The sequence below is a fragment of the Anser cygnoides genome, chromosome 1, assembly GCF_040182565.1.
Source record: "Anser cygnoides isolate HZ-2024a breed goose chromosome 1, Taihu_goose_T2T_genome, whole genome shotgun sequence".
NCBI lineage: Eukaryota > Metazoa > Chordata > Aves > Anseriformes > Anatidae > Anser > Anser cygnoides.
The window spans coordinates 54,447,497-54,468,901 of NC_089873.1; the positions used below are offsets into that span (position 1 = coordinate 54,447,497).

At 53.3% G+C, this 21,405-nt stretch overlaps 2 protein-coding genes across 9 annotated transcripts; both read right to left on the bottom strand.

Annotated features, from left to right (window-relative positions):
- Positions 1-215: 215 nt before the first annotated feature.
- Positions 216-16,506, bottom strand: L3MBTL2 (L3MBTL histone methyl-lysine binding protein 2). 8 transcript variants are annotated; one of them, XM_066995769.1, is made up of 17 exons: positions 16,366-16,506; positions 14,744-15,011; positions 14,374-14,507; positions 13,906-14,029; positions 13,260-13,339; positions 12,277-12,394; positions 11,476-11,610; positions 10,905-10,993; positions 8,692-8,923; positions 7,962-8,041; positions 7,300-7,404; positions 6,233-6,380; positions 5,277-5,359; positions 3,459-3,693; positions 2,646-2,711; positions 1,578-1,700; positions 216-965 (listed from the first exon to the last, which is right to left on the bottom strand). In XM_066995769.1, the coding sequence occupies exons 1-17, from the start codon at positions 16,489-16,491 to the stop codon at positions 856-858; spliced, it is 2,256 nt and encodes a 751-aa protein (XP_066851870.1). In that variant the 5' UTR covers positions 16,492-16,506; the 3' UTR covers positions 216-855. The 8 variants fall into 8 exon arrangements, with proteins under 8 accessions (XP_066851870.1, XP_047925856.1, XP_066851883.1 ...); XM_048069899.1 differs by having other exon boundaries at positions 16,323-16,447; XM_066995782.1 differs by lacking the exon at positions 2,646-2,711.
- A 680-nt stretch (positions 16,507-17,186) lies between these two features.
- Positions 17,187-20,798, bottom strand: LOC106035824 (histone acetyltransferase p300-like). The gene is made up of 4 exons (XM_013180860.3): positions 20,667-20,798; positions 19,772-19,889; positions 19,139-19,313; positions 17,187-17,922 (listed from the first exon to the last, which is right to left on the bottom strand). Exons 1-4 carry the CDS (start codon positions 20,780-20,782, stop codon positions 17,870-17,872), a joined length of 462 nt encoding a protein of 153 aa, XP_013036314.3. The 5' UTR covers positions 20,783-20,798; the 3' UTR covers positions 17,187-17,869.
- Positions 20,799-21,405: the final 607 nt, after the last annotated feature.

Below are 21,405 nucleotides of genomic sequence, written 5' to 3' on the forward strand. Positions count from 1 at the left end.
AGCATTTGACAAGGCACGTGCACTGCGGCCACATGAGGCCCACAGCGGCACGGACAGGCGAGACATTCACCTGCAGAAAGCTCACAGGAACAAATGTCACTCCACATTTAAGACTCTCGTCACTGTTGCCACATCGACCTTTCCAAGTTCTCTTTTCCTCCCCCTTTTAGTTAGCCCTGGTATTTTGGTGACCGAGAAAACAATACACAAGCATGTGACTTCTTCCTTAGTTTATTTCACAGATCACTGATCAAATTTACAGTAGGAGTGTTAAAAAATAAAAATTTCAAACTGTGCACCACATAATCCGCAGTTCTGGGTTCAAAAGCAGGAAACGATGACACACGAAGTTCTCTTGCTTCCTGCAGAGGCATCATCATTCCTTTTCCACTTCTCACCTCTTTTCACTCTTCCTGTCCTGACTTTCTCAGAGGTTGCACGGCCAAGACCAGGGAGCACGGCACAGATATCCTACGAGAGCAGCCCATTCCCTGATGCATGCAACCTGCACACACCATCTCGGACTGCAGGTCACCCCCTCCAGCCTTGGCTGAGAACCCAGACTGCCCCTACGTGCTCTGGCAGCCTCCTTCCTGTCAGGGGCTTCTGCTCAGAGAGGTGCCTCTGGTGCCAGGCACACACAACCCCAGCAGCCCCCCAGTCATGCCCCTCAGCGAGCCTGTGGCTCTTCTGGAGTCCACGGCCTAGGGCTTAGTTCCAAGTCTAGGGGCGATCTTCTTGCACGACAAGGAAGCAGAGTTGTGATGCTGCCTCAAAAAGGGAAGGCCCTTTTGGTCTTCTGCTTCCCCAAAGAGCCACGAGATGAAGCACAGGCTGCTGCGGGATACTCCAGGATCAGTCCGTCACCTCTTGCTTTATGCTGCTGATGGGAACGGGAAGCTCTGTGGCTTCAAACTCCGGCAGTGAGGGGTCGATGGTTTCTTCTTTCACCTGCACGGCAATGACTAGCAAGAGACAGGAAGGAGGGGGGGAGGGATAAATAGAGGAAAAGTCAGTGCGGTCCATTTTCTACCTGCCTGGGTCCACACAAAGGGGAAATTAAACCTTTATGAGCAACTGGGACCTTCGTCAGGCTCCATTCCCATGCACACAAAGCACCTCACCCGCCCCCTTCCCCAGTACCTGCCAGGACGGGCAGGTGACCCAGCCACCAGATGCTCTTCTGGTCACCACATCCCTTAGTGCTCAGCACCATGAGCTGTGCTGACATGCTGTGACAGCCCTTAAAGGGAGCAGGATGTGACAAACACCTCTGACACGTCTATCTCCTTCCTAACCAACCTCCCCCAACCCCAGACTGCTCAGTAGGGCAGCCAGGCCCTCAGCAGGCAGCAGCAGGATCAAGACATCCCGCTGTACTGATGCCATTGAGCCTCCTAGGAGGAGAACCTTCCCAGAGAAAGCAGGCCAAGGCTTTCTTGCTCTTTCAGCTCTAAAGCAGCAGAGTCTCTGTCTCTGCAGGAACGAGGAAGGACAAAGCATAGTTTGTCAGGGACATATAGGGTGTACGCAAGAGCTGTACATGGCTATGGGGTTGAGTAAACTCAGTCCCTTACTCTCATCGGGTGGTGGCTCTGGCAAAACCTTGATGGCAGCTTTTGCTTCTCGTTTTGTCCTTGAGGCAGGAGGCTTCTTGACGGTCTGCTTGATTGTGCGGGTTTTAGCAGGTAACTTTTTTCCTTTAAAAAAAAAAAAAAAAAGAGATAACAGCATAGGGAAAAGTGCGTTCCTTTCCCCTGGAAAACCAGCACCCCTGCTCCACTGAGAAGCCATTCACCAGGGACCAGCACAACTGACCAGCAAGCTACATGGTCATTAGCTGCCAACTGGTTACCCCAAGAAAATCACCTACTGAAGAAAAACCTAGATCGGTCATCTCAAAATATGCTCCTCTGTGTTGTCCTTCATTAAAGTCAAGGCACTTCAGCACGTGCTTAAGTTCCAAGGAGCTGGTCCTGTTGGAGTCAGTTAAGAGCTTTGCTTACCTGTCTGGGTCTAGCCCTAAAAAACAGGCACGGTGGCTCCAAGGCACGGACACTGTAGCATTAATATGTTCAGTTTTAGCTGATGCTTTTATTTAGGTTGAATGTCTTTTATATTCTTTAGATGCCCCTTCCTCTCCACCCCCCAGGAAGGAGTTCCTTGCCTGTCTACATGATTCGCCACAGCAACTGCAACAATGATGACAACAACGACAAGATGAAACAACAACACGGTCCAGCCCCACGACTCGCCTCTTCAGCCACCTGAAGGCTTTCTCTCCCTCAGCACAGAGCAGCTGGGGTTGCCCTCTCGCTACCCTCCAGCCGCGACAAAGAATCTCCCTCTGGCCACGGACACGGTGGGGAAAGCAGCACACCTCACGCCTGGAAGCAAGCGCCATCTACACCTCGGCCGACAGAAAAGACTGCAAGACAGATCCTTCCCACACACACAGCTCTCTGCTCTTGGGGAACGGGGGCAATTAAGAAGGATGAAGCTGAGCTGTCAAACCCACAGCTGACTGAGAGCATCCACAGCAAGACAAGGCCTCTCTCTCCTGCCCTGACAGATCATAGACAGGGTTCCTCTAACTGGGCCCAGCCTGCGAGCGAGCGGGAGGGCGCTAATCAAACATCACTCACTCTTCTTTCCATAGGGTTTCTTCCTCTTCTTGGGCACCTCCTTGGCCTTCACTGGAGCTGTGGGCTCTGTCATAGAGACGAGAGGGAAACGAAAGCCAAGTCCCATAACCAGTAGGTAACTGGGATGAAGTGACATAAGTGAGAAACAAGATACACCCGTCGCCCCGAGTCATCGCCCTCTTCCCGAGACAACCAGCTGAGGGGAAAGCGAGGCTGGAGCGCGGTCGCTGTCCTGTGCTTCCACGCGAGGGCCCAGCATAGGGGAGAGAGGCCCGGTACAGATTTGGCGGGGACAGTGGAGAAACAAGATTCGTTGCTCGGGATGAGGAGAACATCTACAAAGGTGAGGCAATGGCCTCCCAGAGACAAGGAAAGGAACAAACCCTTGAGAGAGGGATGCTCTTACCTTTTACAGACTGAGTCAGAGAATTGATGAGAAAAGGGAGCAGGGGCCAAGCTGCCCCTGCTACCCGGCCGAGGCTGCGGTATGCTTAGTAAGAGGGAGCTGTGCAGGGACAGGACCACCTGGAACTCTACCCAACTTCAGCAGGAGCTGTTGGTGTGCAGGTGAGGGAGTAGAGGGAAACCTGAGCCAACCTCAAACCTCAGCCTGTTTTCTCCCTGCCACAGTACTCCCCCCTCTACCAGCTGCTAGGTTGTGTGGCGGCAGAGGAGGACTTGCGGCAGCCAGCACAGACCAAGCTGGCAAGCTTCTCCTCCACACAAGGCCCCAAAAGGAGGAGCCGCTCACAGAGAAGGAGGAAGGACACCTTTGCCTCTGGCTTTAGAGACCGCAGCCAAGCCTTGGCTCACCTGGAACGACAGGTGGTTGAAGCTGGTAGCCTGTCAGCTCGCACCACCCCACGGGATAAATGTCTGGAGACTCGCAGTCCACCCACTGGTCGTACTCGTTGTCCCAGCCGTCGAAATGGATGCTGAGCAGACGGTGCACCACGCGCTTCACCGTGGCCACGCAGATGAGCCGGGGCTCCATCAGGTCCACCGCCTCCACCTTCATGCCTGCCTTGAAGCCATGGTTTGGGCAGTCCTGGGTGCATAAAAGATAAAAGAGGAAAACCCAAGGCAATTGCATCCAGTCCAAACCCGCATCCGGACAGCAGCACCCTGCAACAGCTACAGGCTTACGTCCAGCAAGCAGACAGAAAACGCCCAAACTCAAGCCACACTTTGATGCACCTCCAGCCAGCCTTACAACAGGAGGGGACATCTGAACGGATCCAAGGCCAGCTGCATCCCCAGAGAATCTCAGCCCAGCCTTTAGAAAAAAGATCCTGAAGTGGGGGAGCAGCATGCAGGGGTTAAGAGACACCTGATCAAACCCATAGCCTGAGGCAGCGCTGGAAAAATCATAAAGACAAGCACAGGCTCACTGCTGCAGCAGTTTTTCTGATGCCAACCAGACCACTTCCACCCAACAGCATGTCCACAAGTAACAGGTGGTGCAGAACCCACCAGGAGCCTGGAGCACTAGGAAACGCTGCAGAATTGCAGGTTCAAAGACATCACGACATCCACAAAGGCGTGACGGTGCTTGCCCTGAGCAGCCAGACAGGGGAGTTACTTGGAGAGGAAGCCTTGGGATCTCCTCAGAAGTGCTGACTGGCAGCAAAGAGCAGCCCTGTCCGACATCTTCATTAATGATTTGGGTGACATGGCAGTGTGCTCTCAGCAAGTTCCCAGATGACACAAAACTGGGAGGAGCAGCTGACACCCCAGGGGGTTGTGCTGCCATCCAGAGGGACCTGGACAGGCTGGAGAAATGGGCTGACGAGAACCCCGTGAAGTTCAACACGGGGAAGTGCAAAGTCCTGCCCCTGGGGAGGAACAACCCCAGGCACCAGCACACGCCAGAGGCTGACCGGGTGGAAAGCAACAAAACCTTTGCAAGAAAGGACCCAGGGGTCCTGGTAGACACCAAGTTGAACATGAGCCAGCAATGCACCCTTGGGGCAAAGTACACTAACAGTATTCCGAGCTGCATTAGGAAGCACGTTGCCAGCAGGTAGAGAGAAGTGATTCTTCCCCTCCACTCAGCACTGGTGAGGCTGCACCTGGAGCGCTGGGTCCACTTCTGGGCACCCCAGGACAAGAAGGACATGGGTGTACTGGAGAGAGTCCAACAAAGAGTCATGAAGATGATGAAGGGACTGGAGCATCTCTCCTGTGAGGAAAGGCTGAAAGAGTCAGGACTGCTCAGCCTGGAGAAGAGAAGGCTCGGGGCGGGGGGATCTTATCCAGGTCTATAAATACCTGAAGGGCAGGTGCAAACAGAGTGGGACCAGGCTCTTTTCAGTGGTGCCCAGTGACAGGACAAGAGGCAACGGGCACAAACTGGAACACACAGGAGGTTCCACCTGAGCAGGAAACACTTTACTGTGCAGGCAAAAGAGCACTGGCACAGGCTGAGAAAGGCTGGGGAGATTCCCTTCTTGGGGATTTGTGAAAGCTGTCTGGACACAGTCCTGTGCAACCTGCTTGAGCAGAGGGCTTGGACAAGATGACCTCCAGAGGTCCCTTCCAACCTCGGCCACGCTGGCAGTCAGAGCTCTTGTGCTCCACCTAGCTGACTGCAAACATCCCTACACATCTCTCCTCCCAGGCAGCACTCACTGTGTTGAAGAGCCGTGCTGGAACAGGTCTTGATTTAGTCTTTTCCAGGTAAGTTTCCCAGTTGAAGGTCTTTGCATCTTGCCCTGCAGGAGGAAGAATTGGTCAGAGGGAAAAAGGCAGTCACTGGGCAGACCAGCGGAGGGAAAAGGCAGAATGGGCAAGAAGGAACCACAGCAACTGCTTCTAAACCAGTTTCATTAACTGGCACATTCAGCCTAGTTTTGGACATAAATCTAAGGCACAGATTCCACAACAGTCCAGCAACCCCCTCCAGTGGGCAAACAGGGAAGTTGTGCAAGATGCAGCACTGAACGCCCATGTCAGTCACATATCCAGACCACAGAGAAAGGTAAGGAGAAGGAACTAGCAGGAAGAAGCATGTTGAAAGCAAACCACCAAAACCAATCTTTCTCTCACTAGAAGCAACATCAAAGATGACAGAACAGCACTGCACAAAGTGCTGCAACAAAGAAATTCAGAGCAGGCCTTTTTTGGTATGGCCAGATGACGCAGTAAAATCCACTCTGGTTTTTCTGCAAAAAATCTCGAGATGCAATCCTTCTGTCTCAGATTTATTCATGCAAGAAGAGAAGTGGTGACTCCTGCTACTTGTAATGACTGAGTCGTGTAGCAATAGCTCTACTCATCCCTTCCCACCCTCCTTGCCCTTTCACAAAGGGATTTATTCAGTTTGGGGATTGTACACCTCTCCCACTGACCCTGACCAACGCTAACGCCCTCAGGAGATGTAACTTCCATCCACAAAGTGCCACAACTTGGTATACCATCAGAGCTCAAATGGACTGGCTTTGTCCCCAGCCAGCCCTACCTCCCCCCAAAGCAGGCAGGGTGGGACCTGGCGGTTTTGATTCACCTGAACCTGACACTTCTCGGAAAAGCCCATCCAGTAGCTTCCGTGTGCAGGTTTGCATGCCAGACCACAGCCCAGATCTCACCTTTCGGAGGGGTCAGATCGATGCTGTTCTTCTGACAGAAGTTGACAGGGAAGATGGCGTGTGAGGAAGCATGATAGCAGAACCAGTCCGAGCCGTCATCAGATGTGGCTCCATCAATGCTGATCATGAGATATCCGTCCAAGAGGACCTAAGATGAGGGATGAAGGGCATAAATGAAGAGCTTCACTTGCTCTGAGGTCCCTCCTTTCAAAGGATCCCCCAGGAGCTCCCACAGCTACATCACTGTTGCCACTAGATAGCAAAATGCAACGTTAAATGCCCCAGGATGTGTGGTAGCTTCTCCTGGTATGTTAGCCAGCACAAGCTAATCCCCAAAGCAGCAATTACTGCAGGGCTGCAACTACCATGCATGGCTTTGTGAAAAAGGCTCGGCTGTAAGCAGGCAGGGGCGCTGTTCTCCCCCAAAACCAGATTCTTGGCAGCCCAGAGCCTCTACACCAGTCAGGTCAGGAGTTTGTTACGGGGCTGAAGGGAAGGGCACTGCCTTCAGACCTGCCACTTCCTACGGCGGCAAGACTTGTCCCTTCCTGTCACTCGCTGGCAACTAGGACCTACCAAACATGACAGGCATGCCTGCCCCAACCTCTCTGCAGTTCTAAGCACTGGCAAAGGGCAACATTTGCCAGACAAAAGGCTTTCCTGGCATTCCCTTGCCAAATCCCATGCATCAGAGTCCGCTGCTTGAGTTCTATGACAGCTTCTCGAGGGAGCAAGAAAGTCCAGGTCGATGCTATGCTCCAGGAGACGCAAAGCGCCTCACTGAGGAAACCTGGCAGAGCAATTTACTTTCCAACTCAGGCACAGAAGTAGAGCTCACCACCACCCCATCAGCAGAGAAAGCCAGAGAGGCAACCCTCCTCAGCTTCCCAAACCCGTGAGTGCTGTCCATAACGACACACCCCACAGCCCTTTCTCTCCTCAAGGAGGATGCTACAGAGGCCTCCCTTTATGCATTCCGAGAACTGGAGCGCATTAGAGAACAAACCTAGAGGCTGTGATGTCTCAGGTAAAGCCAGAGCGCCTCCTTCCCCCTGCCCCAAACTCACCTTGCAAACAGTGGCCACACAAATGTTGCCCAAATTCAGGGGGTCGATGGCTTCCAGTTTCATGCCTTCCTCAAACCATCCGCCTTCGGCATAGACAGCCCGTACCTAAGGGAGACTCCGGCACATCAGCACTGCCGGGGTACGGGACAGCCCCATCCTGACATCAACTGCCCCAGCTGCAGACAGGAGGATCAGAGCTCCTTTACTTGGCTCAGCCCAAGTCAAGAGGGGAAAGGAAAGAAGAAAACTACAAAGAGGCAGCCGGTGCAACACTGTTTCTGTGCCAGCAAGCTCCTGCCAAGGCTCTGGCCAGTCGCAGCTGCAGCAAGGCCTCCTGATCTCAGTCCCCACCAGTATGACCCAGCCCCAGGTCTGAGCTGCTCTCTCCCAAGCAATCACCTTGCCTCTCCTGCTCAAAACTCCAAGGACTGGAGCCCTCAAACCGAGCCCTTCAATCTGGTGCTGCCTTTAAGATCTTTTATCTTTTTATTCTGCCTTTGCCCTGGCCAACTACAGCCTTGACACCCCAATTACCTTACTGCCCTATAGCTGGAAGGGGGACAAATGATGCCTTTAACCACCCACGCAGCAGAACATACCTAAGGAAGCTGTATCACTGCTTCCTTTACTGTGGCCACCACAGAAAGTGAGACTTGTCTTACCTTTTTAAACAGGTAAGGGACAGCGTCACAGTAAATCTTCCGGAAGGTGGGATGGTTTGCCATGTCACTGCGCTTTTCTTCTGTGAGGAATGGAAGAGGGAAAAGAGAACTGAGAAACCTGCAGCAACCAGAGTAAGAAAACACCCTGGCTATTAATTATCTGCTGAGAACCTAACAGCTGTAGAAGAGCCAAATCAGAGATGGGTAGTAAGAACAGGTCAGTCCCTCTACATCTTCCTGTAACGTAAGCTGCGATACAGGGCTTGCTCAAAAGCAAATGCCCGATCTTCCTGAGCACTAGTGGTAACACCTCGAAATGCAGCTGCTATCACCGGGGACAGGCAGCAAGGGAGGCACAAATCAAAGTATCAATGGGGCTCGAGTCTAAGTCCAGAAGGAAAAAAACAAAAACATGAAGAACGGTCTCAGGAAAAACCCACGTGGTGGCATCTAGTCTTATGGAAACCAGGATGAATTTTCTCAGAAAGACAACAAACACGACAATGCAGGTTCTGCAGTCAGCCTGGGGACAGACTACCTGTAAGAAACCCTAGTCCCAACCTGTGACAACAGATTGCTAAGCTTTTATCTACCTAGAGGGAAAAGCGGCAGACGTGGCTGCACAGACCTTATCCGTCAGGTCCTCCCAGCATGCTGAGCCTGGCGCTAACAGCAGGACCCAGGCAGCACGCAGCAAGCCAGCAGATGCGTGTGGTGGCCTGACCCCTACCTATCTTCTTCATGCTGTGGCCCACTCTCCGTGACCAGCCCACAGGATGGATGAGGGGGCTCCACATGTGGCACCAGAAGTCATCGTCGCTGTCCCCGTCCTCGTAGAGGAGTCGCAGCCGGCCCCCGATGACCGTGTCCACCACCGCCATGCGCGTCCGGGACACGTGGTTCTTATCCACCACCTCCACCCGCATGCCCTGCCGGAACGGGTACTTCATGCTCTCCGCCATCTGGCAACAACAAGCAGAGGAGGCGAGATCAATCCCACCCCGCGCCTTCCTTCCCCGGAGCCTTCAGAGAACAGCTTTTCCCCCCACACAGCCCTGCGCTGCCCAAAACTGCCTGGGAGACACCTCTGGGAGGGGACACATGGGAGCGAGTTCATCGGGGGGGCGGGGGGCTGCCAGCCCCACACACGACAGCTTTCACATTTTTACCGTGTTCAAAGGTTGAGCAACGTGATGATGATCTACCTGCCAGCTTCGGTGCTAGAGTTCCTGTACAGACTGACCCAAAGACGCAGGCACGCTGAACGAGCCACTGGCTGCCTTCTGACTGATTTTCAGAGACCTGCACTTTGTTGGTAACAGCCTAGCCCCACTCATCCACAGCCAAAGGTGCCTGAAGAACACCTACATGTTGGCGCTGGAGGTCCCAGAATGCTACGGAACTACTAAGCCGCAGCTCAAAAGAGACTCGGACACCCAAACCAGCCAACACCCGAACCCAAAAGTTCAAAGGGAAGGTCCCCATCCCCACTGCCTCTGTTCTTTAAGCGAGAGGGGGATGCTGGGAGGAAAAACATACCGACAACACCTCTCTCCCTCTAGCACCTCCCTTCCATGGCACAAGCTCTCGGCTACAGGACCCAGGAACAAGCAGCAGTCAAACAATCTTTCAGCTTCCAGAGGAGTAACAAAGGAAGCACCAGCTACATCAAGGTCTCCAGTTCAGTGTCACCAGCCACTTCACGCACAGGCAGACCCATCACCTACCTCCCTGCCTGCCACAGGACGATCTTCCTTATGTGCACGTCTCAAGGCCACCAGCCAGGGAAGAGCCTTGAGGCTCTTGACGAGGTCTAACCTCAGTGCAGACTACACTCAGCAACAACGAGAGCTACCAAGGCCACCAGCACAGCTGCTTCCATGCACCTTGAGGGCACCGGTGCCCCTCTCACTCCCCAGCAGGCTGCTGTGCTATCGACACCAAAGGCAAAGGGTTTTTTTGGCTTGTGAGTCAAAAACACGGCAGGGAAAGAAAATATGTAGCTGCAATGGCCTCTCCCTTCAGCAAAACTTTACCCCAGTGTTTTGTAACAGGCTACACGGTAACAGCTTTTAAAGCCCATCTATGCCCCTGTACTGGGTCTGGCAGGGATGGAGTTACCTTCCCCTGCAGCAGCCCACACAGTGCTGTGCTCTGCACTTGCAGCTAGAGCAGCCCCGGTATCACACCAGTGTTGTGTCCCAGCTGAGCAGCGCGGGCACAGCACCCAGACACCCTCCAACCCCCCCAGAGCCAGCAGGCGGGGGGTGGGCAGGAGGTGAGGAGGGAACATTGCCAGGGCAGCTGGCCGAAACCAGCCAAAGGGATATTCCATTCCGTATGGTGTCACACTCAGCAATAAAAGGTAGGAAAAGGAAGGAGAAGGGAGGGGTGGGCTCTCATTGTGAACACATCTGTCCTCCCAAACAACAGCTACACGTGTTGAGGCCCTGCTTCAATGACGTGGTCAAGCATCACTCATTGGTGGGAAGTACAGAGTAGTTTCTTTCCCTCTCTCTCTGTGCTTCCATATGGCCTTTGCTTGTTTTCCCTCCCCTTTTCCTTCCCTCTCCCCCTTTCCTTTTCCCTTTAGTTAAATTATTTAATTTTCCCTTAATAATTACTTTCCCTTTAATTAAATTATCCTTATCTCAACCCGTGAGTTGTTTTTTTTTCTTCTTCCCCTCCTCTTCTGAGGAGGGGGAGTGAGAGAGCAGTGGTGCTAGAGTTCAGCTGCCCAGCAAGGTAAAACCACCACAGCCCCAAAGGAGAAGTTGTGCTGACGGGGCACGGGGGCTGAGGGAGGTACACAGGCATTGCACAGGTCGGAACCAGATCAGAAGTGTTCCCCGCATAATAAATAATAAAGCATAATAATAAATAATAAAGCATAATAAAGCCTCTTGGCTTTATTTCCACAGAGTAACAGCTTCTCACATTTACCTTGATGTGGAAATCCACTGGGATGGTCCTGGCTCCCACCAGTTTTTTCATGAGGTAGCTTCTCCAGTCAGTGTACTTGGCGTGAATAGCTAGACACGCAGAGGGAGAGAGAGCATCTTTACGACCAAGGCACTGCACTACACCTTCCCCCGCCCCCTCTCTGAGTCCATCTGCATTAAAAGGCCTTCTTCACACTCCAGTCCCGCACCTGCTCTCAGGCAGACACCTCTGTGCAAGCTTGCCCCCACAAGAGGCTAGGAGGGATCGCTGCTACAGAAGGGACTGTGCCAAGCGGACATCTAGCTCTGCTCATCTCAGAGTGGACATGGAATTACAGCAAACACGTGAGTCGCGCCAAGCACGTCTGCTTGCCAGAATTCTGCTAATTTAGCGTCCCCCTCCTAACTGCTAGCTGAGCAAGGACTGGAGCCAGCGTGTTGCTCAGAAGCACCGTCCGGGATGTAGGACCAAGAAGTTCCCCCGAAGCCTAAGCCCAACCTCTGTGCGGGTCAGCAGGAGGAATGGCCACAGCGCTGAGCCAATGTGCTAAGCTCTCTTGTCCCCCACTCACTTTGTGGTGGTACCAGGATTTTGCTGTTGATGGCACACCAGCCGATGGGATGAATATCCACCGTGCCTAAATTGCACCAGAAGTCATGGCCGGCATCATCCTCAAAGCCCTCGTATCGCAGGAGAGCCCTGTACCCTGCCAGGACAGAGCAGACAACCAGAGAAAGGCGTTAGAGACCAAGAATTTCTCTTCTATAGGGCACCGCAGGCTTATTCCCTACAGCATGTCCTTCGCAGGTTATCAGAGCTTCTCCAACCATTCTGGCAGCAGAACTGGCATGTCCAGAGACGGGCTAAGAAGCTGCTGAAGGGCCTGGAACACAAGGCCTGTGAGGAGCGGCTGAGAGAACTGGGGGTGTTTAGTCTGGAGAAGGGGAGGCTCAGGGGAGACCTCATTGTTCTCTGCAACCACCTGAAAGGAAGGTGTGGGGAGCTGGGATCGGCCTCTTCTCACAGATAACTAGTGATAGGACTAGAGGGAACGGCCTCAGGTTGCGCCAGGGGAGGTTCAGGTTGGAAATGAGGAGACGTTTCTGCTCAGAAAGAGCAGTCAGGCACTGGGACGGGTTGTCCAGGGAGGTGGGTCCCTGGGGGTGTTCAAGGACAGGTAGGACGTGGTGCTTGAGGACATGGTTTAGTGGGTGACGCTGGGGGTAGGGGGACAGTGGGACCAGGTGATCTTGGAGGTTGTTTCCAGCCTTAATGATTCTGTGATTCTCTGACGCTTCGCTTGACCAGCTCTGCTCTGCTCTCTAAAGGTTCCCTCAGAGGCTGGCTGTCAGGAGCCACACCGGAGGCGTACCTACGGTCTGGATGACGGATGCGATCCAGTACACTCGGCTGGGGAGCACGGCGTCGCTGTTCAGCACTTCCACCTTCATACCTTTCACCACATCATCCCACTGATCGAAGAGCGGCACCTGAGGGGGTGAGGCAGCCACAACGGGAGAAAGATGCTGACAGTCAGAAAACTTTCACCTTAGACACAGGCTGGCACGCTTTGCCCCTCCTGGATCTGCCAGCAGCAACCAAACCGTGCCAAACATCTCATCGGGGCGTTCACAGAGGATCCCAAAAGTCACAACACTGTAGTTCAGTGTTGCTCTATTTCATTGCCGGCTGTCCTATAATCCCAAATTTGTTGCTACCACTCCTCTGTAGTATCAAAACACCTAACTACCAATAAACCTGCCATATCTTCCTGACCTACACTTAAGAAAAACACAGATTTGTTAATATTAATCACCCTTTAATAAATCAACTGAAAACAACTAAAAACAAGAACAGAACAAGTGAGTTTAACAGAGAGGATAGGGCTACTATGATACCTAAAATCTGCCCTCCTTCCATTTCTCTGCCTTGGCTCCTGAGCCCACGGGGCTCGCCAGTCAGTGCCAGAGGAAGCAGACTTGTTGGAGGAGCAGCTGCTGCCAGGCCTGGACGAGTTCCTCCCTGCACCTCACCCTGGGCTGTGCTCACCCACACAAACTGTGCAGGCAGCAGGGATCTGTCTCCTGTCCACCACAGTCAGACCTAGTTCTGCCCCCAGCAAGTACCTATCACTGCTGGCAGTGTTTTTACCAAATCTGCCTCTGCTTCCTCCCCCAGAACTCACAGTCCCCCCATGGGACTCCCTTTCTTAGCTGTGAGGAAACCCCAGCTTCCTTCCCTGCAGCTCAAAACCCCTCTCCCCGGTCTCTCCCCACCAGTCAGAGGAGCACAGGGGAGCCCCGTGCATACGACGTGTCCCAGGCACACCGCGTGGCACAGCAAAGAAGGACTCACGTGTTTGAAGCAGCTGACTGGAGCTGCCTTGAAGCCGTGCTCCTGCAGGTACTTTCCCCAGTCGAAGCCCAGGACAAGTGCTACGAGCAGACACAAGAGAGGAAAGTCAGGCGAGGAGGTTAGCTAAAGGCACAGAGCACTCAGCTACCCCTGGACTCCAGCACACAGCCACGCTGGGGCCTCCTCTAGGACACAGCACTCTGCCCCAGCACGCAGGGAGCTGGCTAACAGCCTAACAGAGCTTGCTGCTCCGTCCGCTGCAGGGGCTGGCCGTCCCTAAAACCGACCAGTGAACAACTTGAGTTAAATACAACCCCCACAGGCATTGGGGCAGCAATCAGCTGGGAGCAGCAGGGCACCTGTAAGCCAGCACCTTGTGGGACTGGGACCGCAGAGCTTACACTCCAGGAGCACAGACGAGGCTGCAGCAGTGGAAGGGCAATAACTCGCTAGGGCTCTGATAGCAGACGGGGAGAGAGACGTCCCGGTGTCCTTCCAGCAGCACGCGAGCAATCCACACGCTTTGTTTCAGCGCGTGGCTGGGCACCAGAGGGGTGGGAGAGGGCCACAGAGCTTAGAGCCCTCCAGATGTCCTCATTTCTGTGGCTCTTGCAGCTGCACCTCCTCACACCTTGCCTACACTCACCATCCTGGCCCGTCAGCGTCCCATCTGCCAGCTGCCCCGTGCCCTGCGAATGGAGGAAGGCCCCGATCTTGGCCGACCAGGCTGCCTTGTGCAGGACTTTCGCCTTCTTTGTTGGCGGTTTCCCCTACAAAAGAAGGAACGTTATGGTACAGGAGGGGAGAGGAAGCCAGGTCCTGCAACTGGCCAGCAGAGGACGCACCTCTTCCCAGGGGGGATTTTCCAGTGACTACCATTTTTATTAATGCTTGCAGGAACAAGAAGTGGCAGCAAGTGAAATATAACTATCTTCTTCCTCAGCTTCTAGGAGGCAGCACCTCTCAGCTGGTATGCTTTCTCTACGGACGTCGAGCAGAAATAGAAAACCACTGGTAATGGCAGGCTGTGATCTCGCCGGACAGCAGCCACCCACCCCTGCACACAGGGACATCCTGCTCCGTCATGAGGGACGGAGGAAGGATTTTGACTCACCTGCAGCCTGGCCAGGATGCTGGCCTTCTTGGAGTTTGAGGAGTAGCTTCTGGAGCAGGAGACACTGCAGAAACGTTTGGTCTTGGAGAAGAAAGCCTCCCTGGTTCCCACAATGCCACACATCTCGCACACGGCTGAGAGGGAAGGCACAAAGGTGTGAGCAGTTGGCAGGGCTGACGCACTACAAGGACAGAGCTAAGCCCAGGTAACCCACGTTACGCACGGCAGCTCCCCCACGTAACCCAAAAAACACTGTCTCAGTCTGGTTCTGCTCCCAGAGCACGTTCAGGATGAAGTCACATGCATTTCAGCCTCCCTCAGCCCTCATTCTTTCCCTCTCGCACAGGAGAACAGGCAGGCAGCGCAGTACCTGGCTCAGAGCCGCTGTCCTCTGTGATCCGCCCCGCGGGTGGCTGGTGCACAGGGGAGGTCGGCAGCTCTCCAGCCTCCCGGTCCACCACCTCATCATCGCTGGACTCGTCCAGGCAGGAGCTGCTGTCGCTGCCCACGCTGCTGTTGTAGCTCCGGAAGCTGTCGTAACCCCCAAAGACGTCCAAGTCTTCATCCTCCTCTTCCTCCTCACCTTCCTCCTCCATCCGCTCCAAAGATGAGGTCTTGTGGCATAAGGAAGACACCACCTGACAAAAGAACCAGTCTGCTTTAAAACCGGACATTTTACGCCAACCCCACAACAGATGTGCCTTCACTGCTGGGGAGCCTTCTGGGCCAGGGAGAAGCCTTGGACTGAGCAAGGAATCCACATCCCCGAATTCAGAAGTCTGAATCCCTAGCAGGAAACCTATTCCCCCTGCAACGGGCTCCTTCACAGGTAGTTCTTTCACATGCTGCATTTTGCTTTCCAAAAGCAAACAAACCGCCACAGAGCTGCAGCTTCAGAAGAAAAAAAAGAACTCGGGGAACTACAGAGGCATGCTGACAGAGAGGAGACTGCGTCCCTCCAGGCTCTGCCTCTCCCAACAAGTGCACGGCAGTACAGACGCCATCAGCGCCGAAGTCACCTCAAGCTTCCAGCACAGCGTACCAAGCCGCACGCCCTGGCCACCACAGCTCACAAGACCAGCGCAGCCTGGATGTCCGCAGGACAAACTCGACCCTGGAGAAAGTTCGCGTTCTTTGGAAACCACAAAAGCCCAGAGCCGACCTCGGTTCAGAAGCTGTATCGGCAGGGCCACAGAACAGCTTTTGTAAAGAGTCCTTCCCTACAACCAGGTGCTTCTACACCTAGAGAGCTTCACGAGCTCTTCACGCTACTGCAGCCAGCCAGCGACAGGTCCCACCCTGCTACAGCAAGAGAGCAGAGAGGCAGGGACGGAAGGGGAGGAAGAGGAGCCCAGCGACTGGTCCTCAGACCAGGAAAGTCTTGAACCAGGCCGGAAATAAGAGCAAAAGAAGCTGGGAAAAGGCGTTAGCCGTTGAAAAGGGCAGCAAGAAGCCAGCATCGGCACGGGGAGACGGCACGGGAAGGCAGAGTAGAACTGCAAGGTGAGGCGCCAGGGGACAGCCGTTCATCCAACGCCAAAGGATCGGCAGCAGGTCCGTCACCTTGCAGCGGTGAATCCCCTCAGCTCCTTGGCTCCTGAGCGTTATTGGAGACACGAACAGAGAGATAAGCCTTCACCCCCTGCTCTCCCCCTGCACGCTCCCCGGCTCGCGCACCACACGAGCCCGAGCCGCCCGGCTTGCTGACCGCTCTCCTCCGAGCCCGCGCCCTCAGCCAGCGTCCCCGACGCCTAAAACCGCTCGGCAGCCGCGGGGCAGCTCGCCCGCCTCCTCCCCAGCCCTTCCTGCGGCCTCGCCTCCCTCCGGCCCGCAGGAGCCCCGACGCCGCGGCCCGGCCCCCGCCCCCCCGGCGCTTCAGGGCTTCTCCCGGAGGAGCGGGAGCCCCTCGCTCCGTCCCGCTGCCCCCACGGCCCCGGCCCGCCGCTCACCTCCCCGGCCCGCTCCCGCTCCATGGCCGCCAGCCCGCCTCACCCCCGCGGAGCGCCTCCCTCCCCCGGCCGCGGGCGGAGGAAATGGAGCCCGGGAGCCCCGGGGCTGCTCCCGCCGCGGGGCGCCATGGGCACTGTAGTCCGCCTTCCGCCGGGGGGGCGCCGCCATGACGGCCGGCGCCGTGCAAATGGCGACGAGCGGGAGGCCGCCGGGGGGGTTTGGTTCGCCCGCCCGCAGGGGCTTTCCCGAGTTTGGGTGTGCAGCAGCACTCGGATTTTGTACTGAGGCGTCAGAAGTGAAGGAGCAATCTCCAGCCATCAATCCTGTGGCACTCCCTGTCCATCCCTCAGGCACGGCGACCGGGGTTTAGGTTTAACCCAGCCCTTTGTTACAGCTAACGCTCAACCAGGTCCCGAAGATGAGCAGGACGTGTTATCCCCTTTCTGAAAACCCCATCATACAGCTGGTAACACAAGCCCCCAAACACCTGACACATCCTGACGCACACTCACACCCCACTGCAGCCTGGCTGCATCCCTGGGGCATTAAAAGGGATAAAAAGCACTAAAAAAGGGATAAAAGGCATCAAAAGCACCCGCAAGTCCCTCCGCTCTCTTGTTCTCTGCATTTTTCCTCTGCGGGCCCACGTGGATGTCCCTTCCTTCCCTTTGGAAGGTTCAGAGCATTCAGTGGCCCTGCGGTGGCATTAGCGTTTGTCCACCTCCTCCCTAGGAAATGAAAATCCAAAACGATGCCAAAGCTGCTGCGTTCAAGTATTGCACGGTATATTACCTACATGAATTGATTACGCCGCTCCCCATGTCCTCAAGTGATCAGTCTCAGAGATTTCATCCATAAATAGATAGTTGGTAAAAAGCTGTGATTTATTGTAAAATTTATCTGCATTTATACCATAGCTCCTTCATAGTACAAGTCTGCCCCTTTTGGCTTTTTTTTTTCCCCATGGAAAAGCACTGTGGTCTTAGTGGTACTGCTAGCAACATTCCTTATCCCAGCTCACTGTCAAGAAAAGGAAAGAAACAAGTGTCCCTCCACATCTGTAGCACTGATTCTCTTGTATGCAAAAGCTACGCCCCCTGGAGTTTCTTCTATTTCACATTCTACTCCTTTTATTTTATCATTTTCATTGCGCTGACATTGTAAACAAAACAAAAAAGAAAAAAACTGTACTGAATGTTTCTACACTGCACAGATTTTGTAGGGTGCATCTAAACAAATAGCATGTGAAACACATGCACACTTCCTCTCTTGTGCATACAGTCATATTGTCTTAGTTGCAGTCTGAAATAAAGTAGCGTGCAAACGGTTAGTTCAAAGGCTTATGTATCTTACAGTTACATGTGAATCCTCCTTTCAGACGATCCAAAGGCTCTAACAGGGGGCTACAGCCTATCACTCTAAACGCAAAGGAGAATCATTATCGGACTGAATCACGTGGAGAAGCATGGGTAGGGCTATCCTAATTAGAAAGGTACAGCGGTGGTGAGCTTGCAGAGCCTACTGCGTGCAACTTGATTGGCAAATTTCAGTAGTGTGTAGGGTCCTCCAGGTTCAGGTTTCCCGAACAATCCTCCAGGGCTGTTAAGAAACGGAAAATTGCTTTTACAGTATTTAAACAACGCAGTTGATAACAAACTAAATCATAAAGCCTGCTATTCTCCTGCAAATACTGCTAGAAGACAGTGTACTGTGTGACAGACAAAACAGATGGTTCCAGATAAGACACAAATACCAAATTGAATCTTCATTAAATCTTTCTACTGCAGTATTTTTTTTCATGCAACATGTTAGAAGCTACTGCTGGTGTGTAGCCCCTGCTTCCCAGAGCTGAACAAGCAGCACTGCTCCCTCAGGTCATGGACAGGCTGACTCAAGGCTTCCTGAAAGCTCAAGTAAAAATGAGTTCTGTATGGACACAGGACGGGCTTAAAGATAGTCCCCATCCCATGGCTGTTTGTATCTTGTTGCTCTTCTTAAGAAACCTTTTTGGTAAATAATTGTCTTTAAATAGTTTCATTTTAATTTGAATCAAATTCAAATTGATTATGGAATATTTCTATTTTCTTTAACAATAACAGGTTTTTATGTAACGTTACTTGTAACGTCTCACGCTCGCAGTTGCCAAGTGTCCAGCAGTAATGTGCACATCTCCGTGTCCTTGGGGAGAGCAGTGAGTGTGCTCCAGCCTGACCACTCTCCAGCACTCTGAGCCTCCCCAGCAGAGCAGCACCTTCCAGGCACTCCTCCCGGGCCTCCGCACATCTTCTCCTGGCCTCAACACCATCCCAGAGTGAGGCAGATGAGCTATGCGCACGGCTATAGTGTTGCTCCAGCTCTCCTTGTATGGGGCCAGCTTTCTGGCCAAGAAGCTTCATATGCATCTCTCAATCAGAACGCACTGAAGAACCACCCTTTCTAATTTAGCTTCCTTAAATCTACATTCATGTTTCTTGAACCAGGGTCCTGTATCTATTATCATATAACGGACAGATGACCGTAAAGTCAGATGGTAGAAGCCTACCTTACATGTGTGGTACTGCCTCTCAACAATACTGCACCTTTGTAAAGCCAGCTGCTGTCTTTAGGGATGTAACAGTACAGACAATCTCAAGAAACCAAGCCCCAAAACTTAGATTAGACTTCACTTTTCCTATTTCCTTCTCTAATAATTTTCCTAAATTCTTCTCTAAGCCAAGTATCTGTGAAACGATGTGGGCAAAATGCTCAAGAGTATGGGGGAAAGACAGTACGCAATTGCACTGCACCAAGCAGTAAGTAACCCAGCTGTTCTTACTTGCAGACATCCCTGGCTGAGGCTGTCCCATGTTGGGCCCTTGATTCATGGGAGCCTGTGGCATGCCCGGTACATTTGGTATCATGTTTTGCTTCTGCAGCCTGGTTCTTTGCTCTTCCTCCAGCTCCTTCTGAATCTTAAAGATCTTCTCAGCTAGCAGGTGATAGTACTCTGCCTGCAGGGGAGGAATGCAAGTCAGGAAAGGAGAGGAGACATGCATTAAGTAAAGGCAGCAGGTCACAGTAATCAAAGCTTAGAAAACATCCTTCCACCATGCACATTCCAGCATGGGATGGGGGGAAGCTCTTCCTTCACAGTGGCTGCCAGGGAGGTTGGAGGGAAAGGCACTACTCAAGGCACTTTTGGCAACCATCAGGACACCAGGGGAAGTTTTTCTTCTCGTCTAACAGTTCTTGGAGAGATCCACAACAAAGAGCTTCATGCTGCCTTCGTGAGACCCTGACAAGTCTCAGGCACAACACAACACCACAGGCACCAGGCAGAAGCCAGCACCCCTGGCACATGCTCTTCCTCAGCCTGGGACACTCATCTGTGCTTCCACTCCTCCTCCTTCACAGTCACTGTCAAGGGGGATCAGAGATGTGCAAATGATGACAGAGGACAGCATCTCACCCTGCTATTTGCCGATTCATACATGTCGCCTTCCACCCTCCGAGCGTATGCCACCAGATTCTCCATCTGTCCATCGTGCAGTGCTGCAGGGTCAAGAATAGGAAACGTGGCTTGGATTCTGAAGAAAAAGTACACAAGCTATTAGGTTGTCTCCAAACCAGTGATTCGTGGAAGAACTCTACAACTCAAAGCAAATGAGTTATAAAGTAGGTATGTGGTTTATTTCGGTGCTGGGCGCATGCAGGATAGCTCCCAAAGGCATGCGCACCCTAATGCGGCAACTTGCCTCAGTTATCTGCAGTAAAAAGTTACATATGCATGAAGTTTCCCAATACGCCTATACATACACATAACCTATCCCTGCTTTGTATTAAAATTAGTTCCAAGAAGTCATTTCCATAAACTCCTCCTGTCTGCGCTTGCGCTGTGCCTTCTGGTGGTGGTCATCGGGGGGTCGTGGGGACGAAAGTTGAAAACTCTTCTTCATCACCACTAGTTGACCCCCTGCCTTTGTACAGACTCAGCTGCTCCTTGGCTCTTGTCCAAACCACATGGTTGGTCTCAGATGGTTTTTGAGACAGGTTCCCCATTTTGTCAGGAAACATCCTCTGTGAGGGGCCCCCGAGACTCCTTGTTTTGTTTAATTTGCACAGTAGTAAGCAAAGACACTCAGCAATATCTATTTTAATGTGATTAAGCGAGCCCCCGTTCTTCCATTCCTGGCTTTAATAATTACGATTGTTTTATTTAGAAACCATTAATGCGTTTAAGCAAGCCCCCATTCTTCTATCCATGGCTTCACCAGGGCCTCAGCACCAACCCAAAGTGATGGGAACACAAAGCAGCAAGCAAATCGTCTGACAGACTGAGGATTATTTTGTTATTAGCTACTCACAATTTATGAACAAATTGATGGCGGAAATCCTGAGTGACTTTCTTATGCCAGGGCTTGCAGCTGGCCCCAGATGGGAGAGAGCCTCCTGGCCCCTGGCTGGAGACGGGAAGGACCATGGCAACCCAGGCAGCCGCAGCTTACTGAGGGAAGAACCGACTGAACCTCCCGGGGGATAAAACCGAGTGAAAAACAGAAATCGTAAGGGCGGGGACATTCCCGGTAGGGTGGGACGTGGGCGCCCGGCCAGCTCGGGGCGGCTGATGGGAAGAAGTTCCGCTCCCTCACTGATCTGCTCTGAGGTGAGCAGGGGCGGCAGTGCCCACCACGCCGAGCCTGGTGCCCCCCGACCCCTCCGTGCTACCGACCCGGAGGCAGGGAATGGCCTGCCTGGCTCTGCCCGGCGGGCTCCTGCTGGGTCTGCTCCGTGGGGCCCCCGCCTCGGCCGCCAGTAGAGGGAAAGGGCGGCCATCATACCTGCAGCCATCACGTGTGCCTGCGAGCAATTGCGTTCCTGGGAGCCTCGTGTGTTTGGCAGCAGGCCCTGAATGTACGCAGTTGTTTTAAAACTTCTTGTGTGGAAACAGCCGGTGTCTCCCTTATTGATTCAGGATCCGCTGGCACAACCTTCCTTGGCAAGGGCAATGCCGCCTGCTTGGCCGTCACATTTTTTTCATTGACAACACGTCCCGCCATATGTGTGAACACATAACAGCCTTCTCAGACATAGGAGATTTAAACC

Coding starts and splice junctions, on each gene's coding strand:
- L3MBTL2 (XM_066995761.1), bottom strand. CDS start 16,491: ATGGCGGCGCCCCCCCGGCGGAAGGCGGACTACAGTGCCCATGGCGCC. Junction 15,012..16,365: donor GAGGGAGGCGCTCCGCGGGG/GTGAGGCGGGCT, acceptor TTCTTTTGTCAG/GTGGTGTCTTCCTTATGCCA. Junction 8,042..8,691: donor CCACAGCATGAAGAAGATAG/GTAGGGGTCAGG, acceptor CATTCCTCACAG/AAGAAAAGCGCAGTGACATG.
- LOC106035824 (XM_013180860.3), bottom strand. CDS start 20,782: ATGGTCCTTCCCGTCTCCAGCCAGGGGCCAGGAGGCTCTCTCCCATCT. Junction 19,890..20,666: donor CATCAATTTGTTCATAAATT/GTGAGTAGCTAA, acceptor CTTTTTCTTCAG/AATCCAAGCCACGTTTCCTA. Junction 19,314..19,771: donor ATGAATCGGCAAATAGCAGG/GTGAGATGCTGT, acceptor CCTCCCCTGCAG/GCAGAGTACTATCACCTGCT.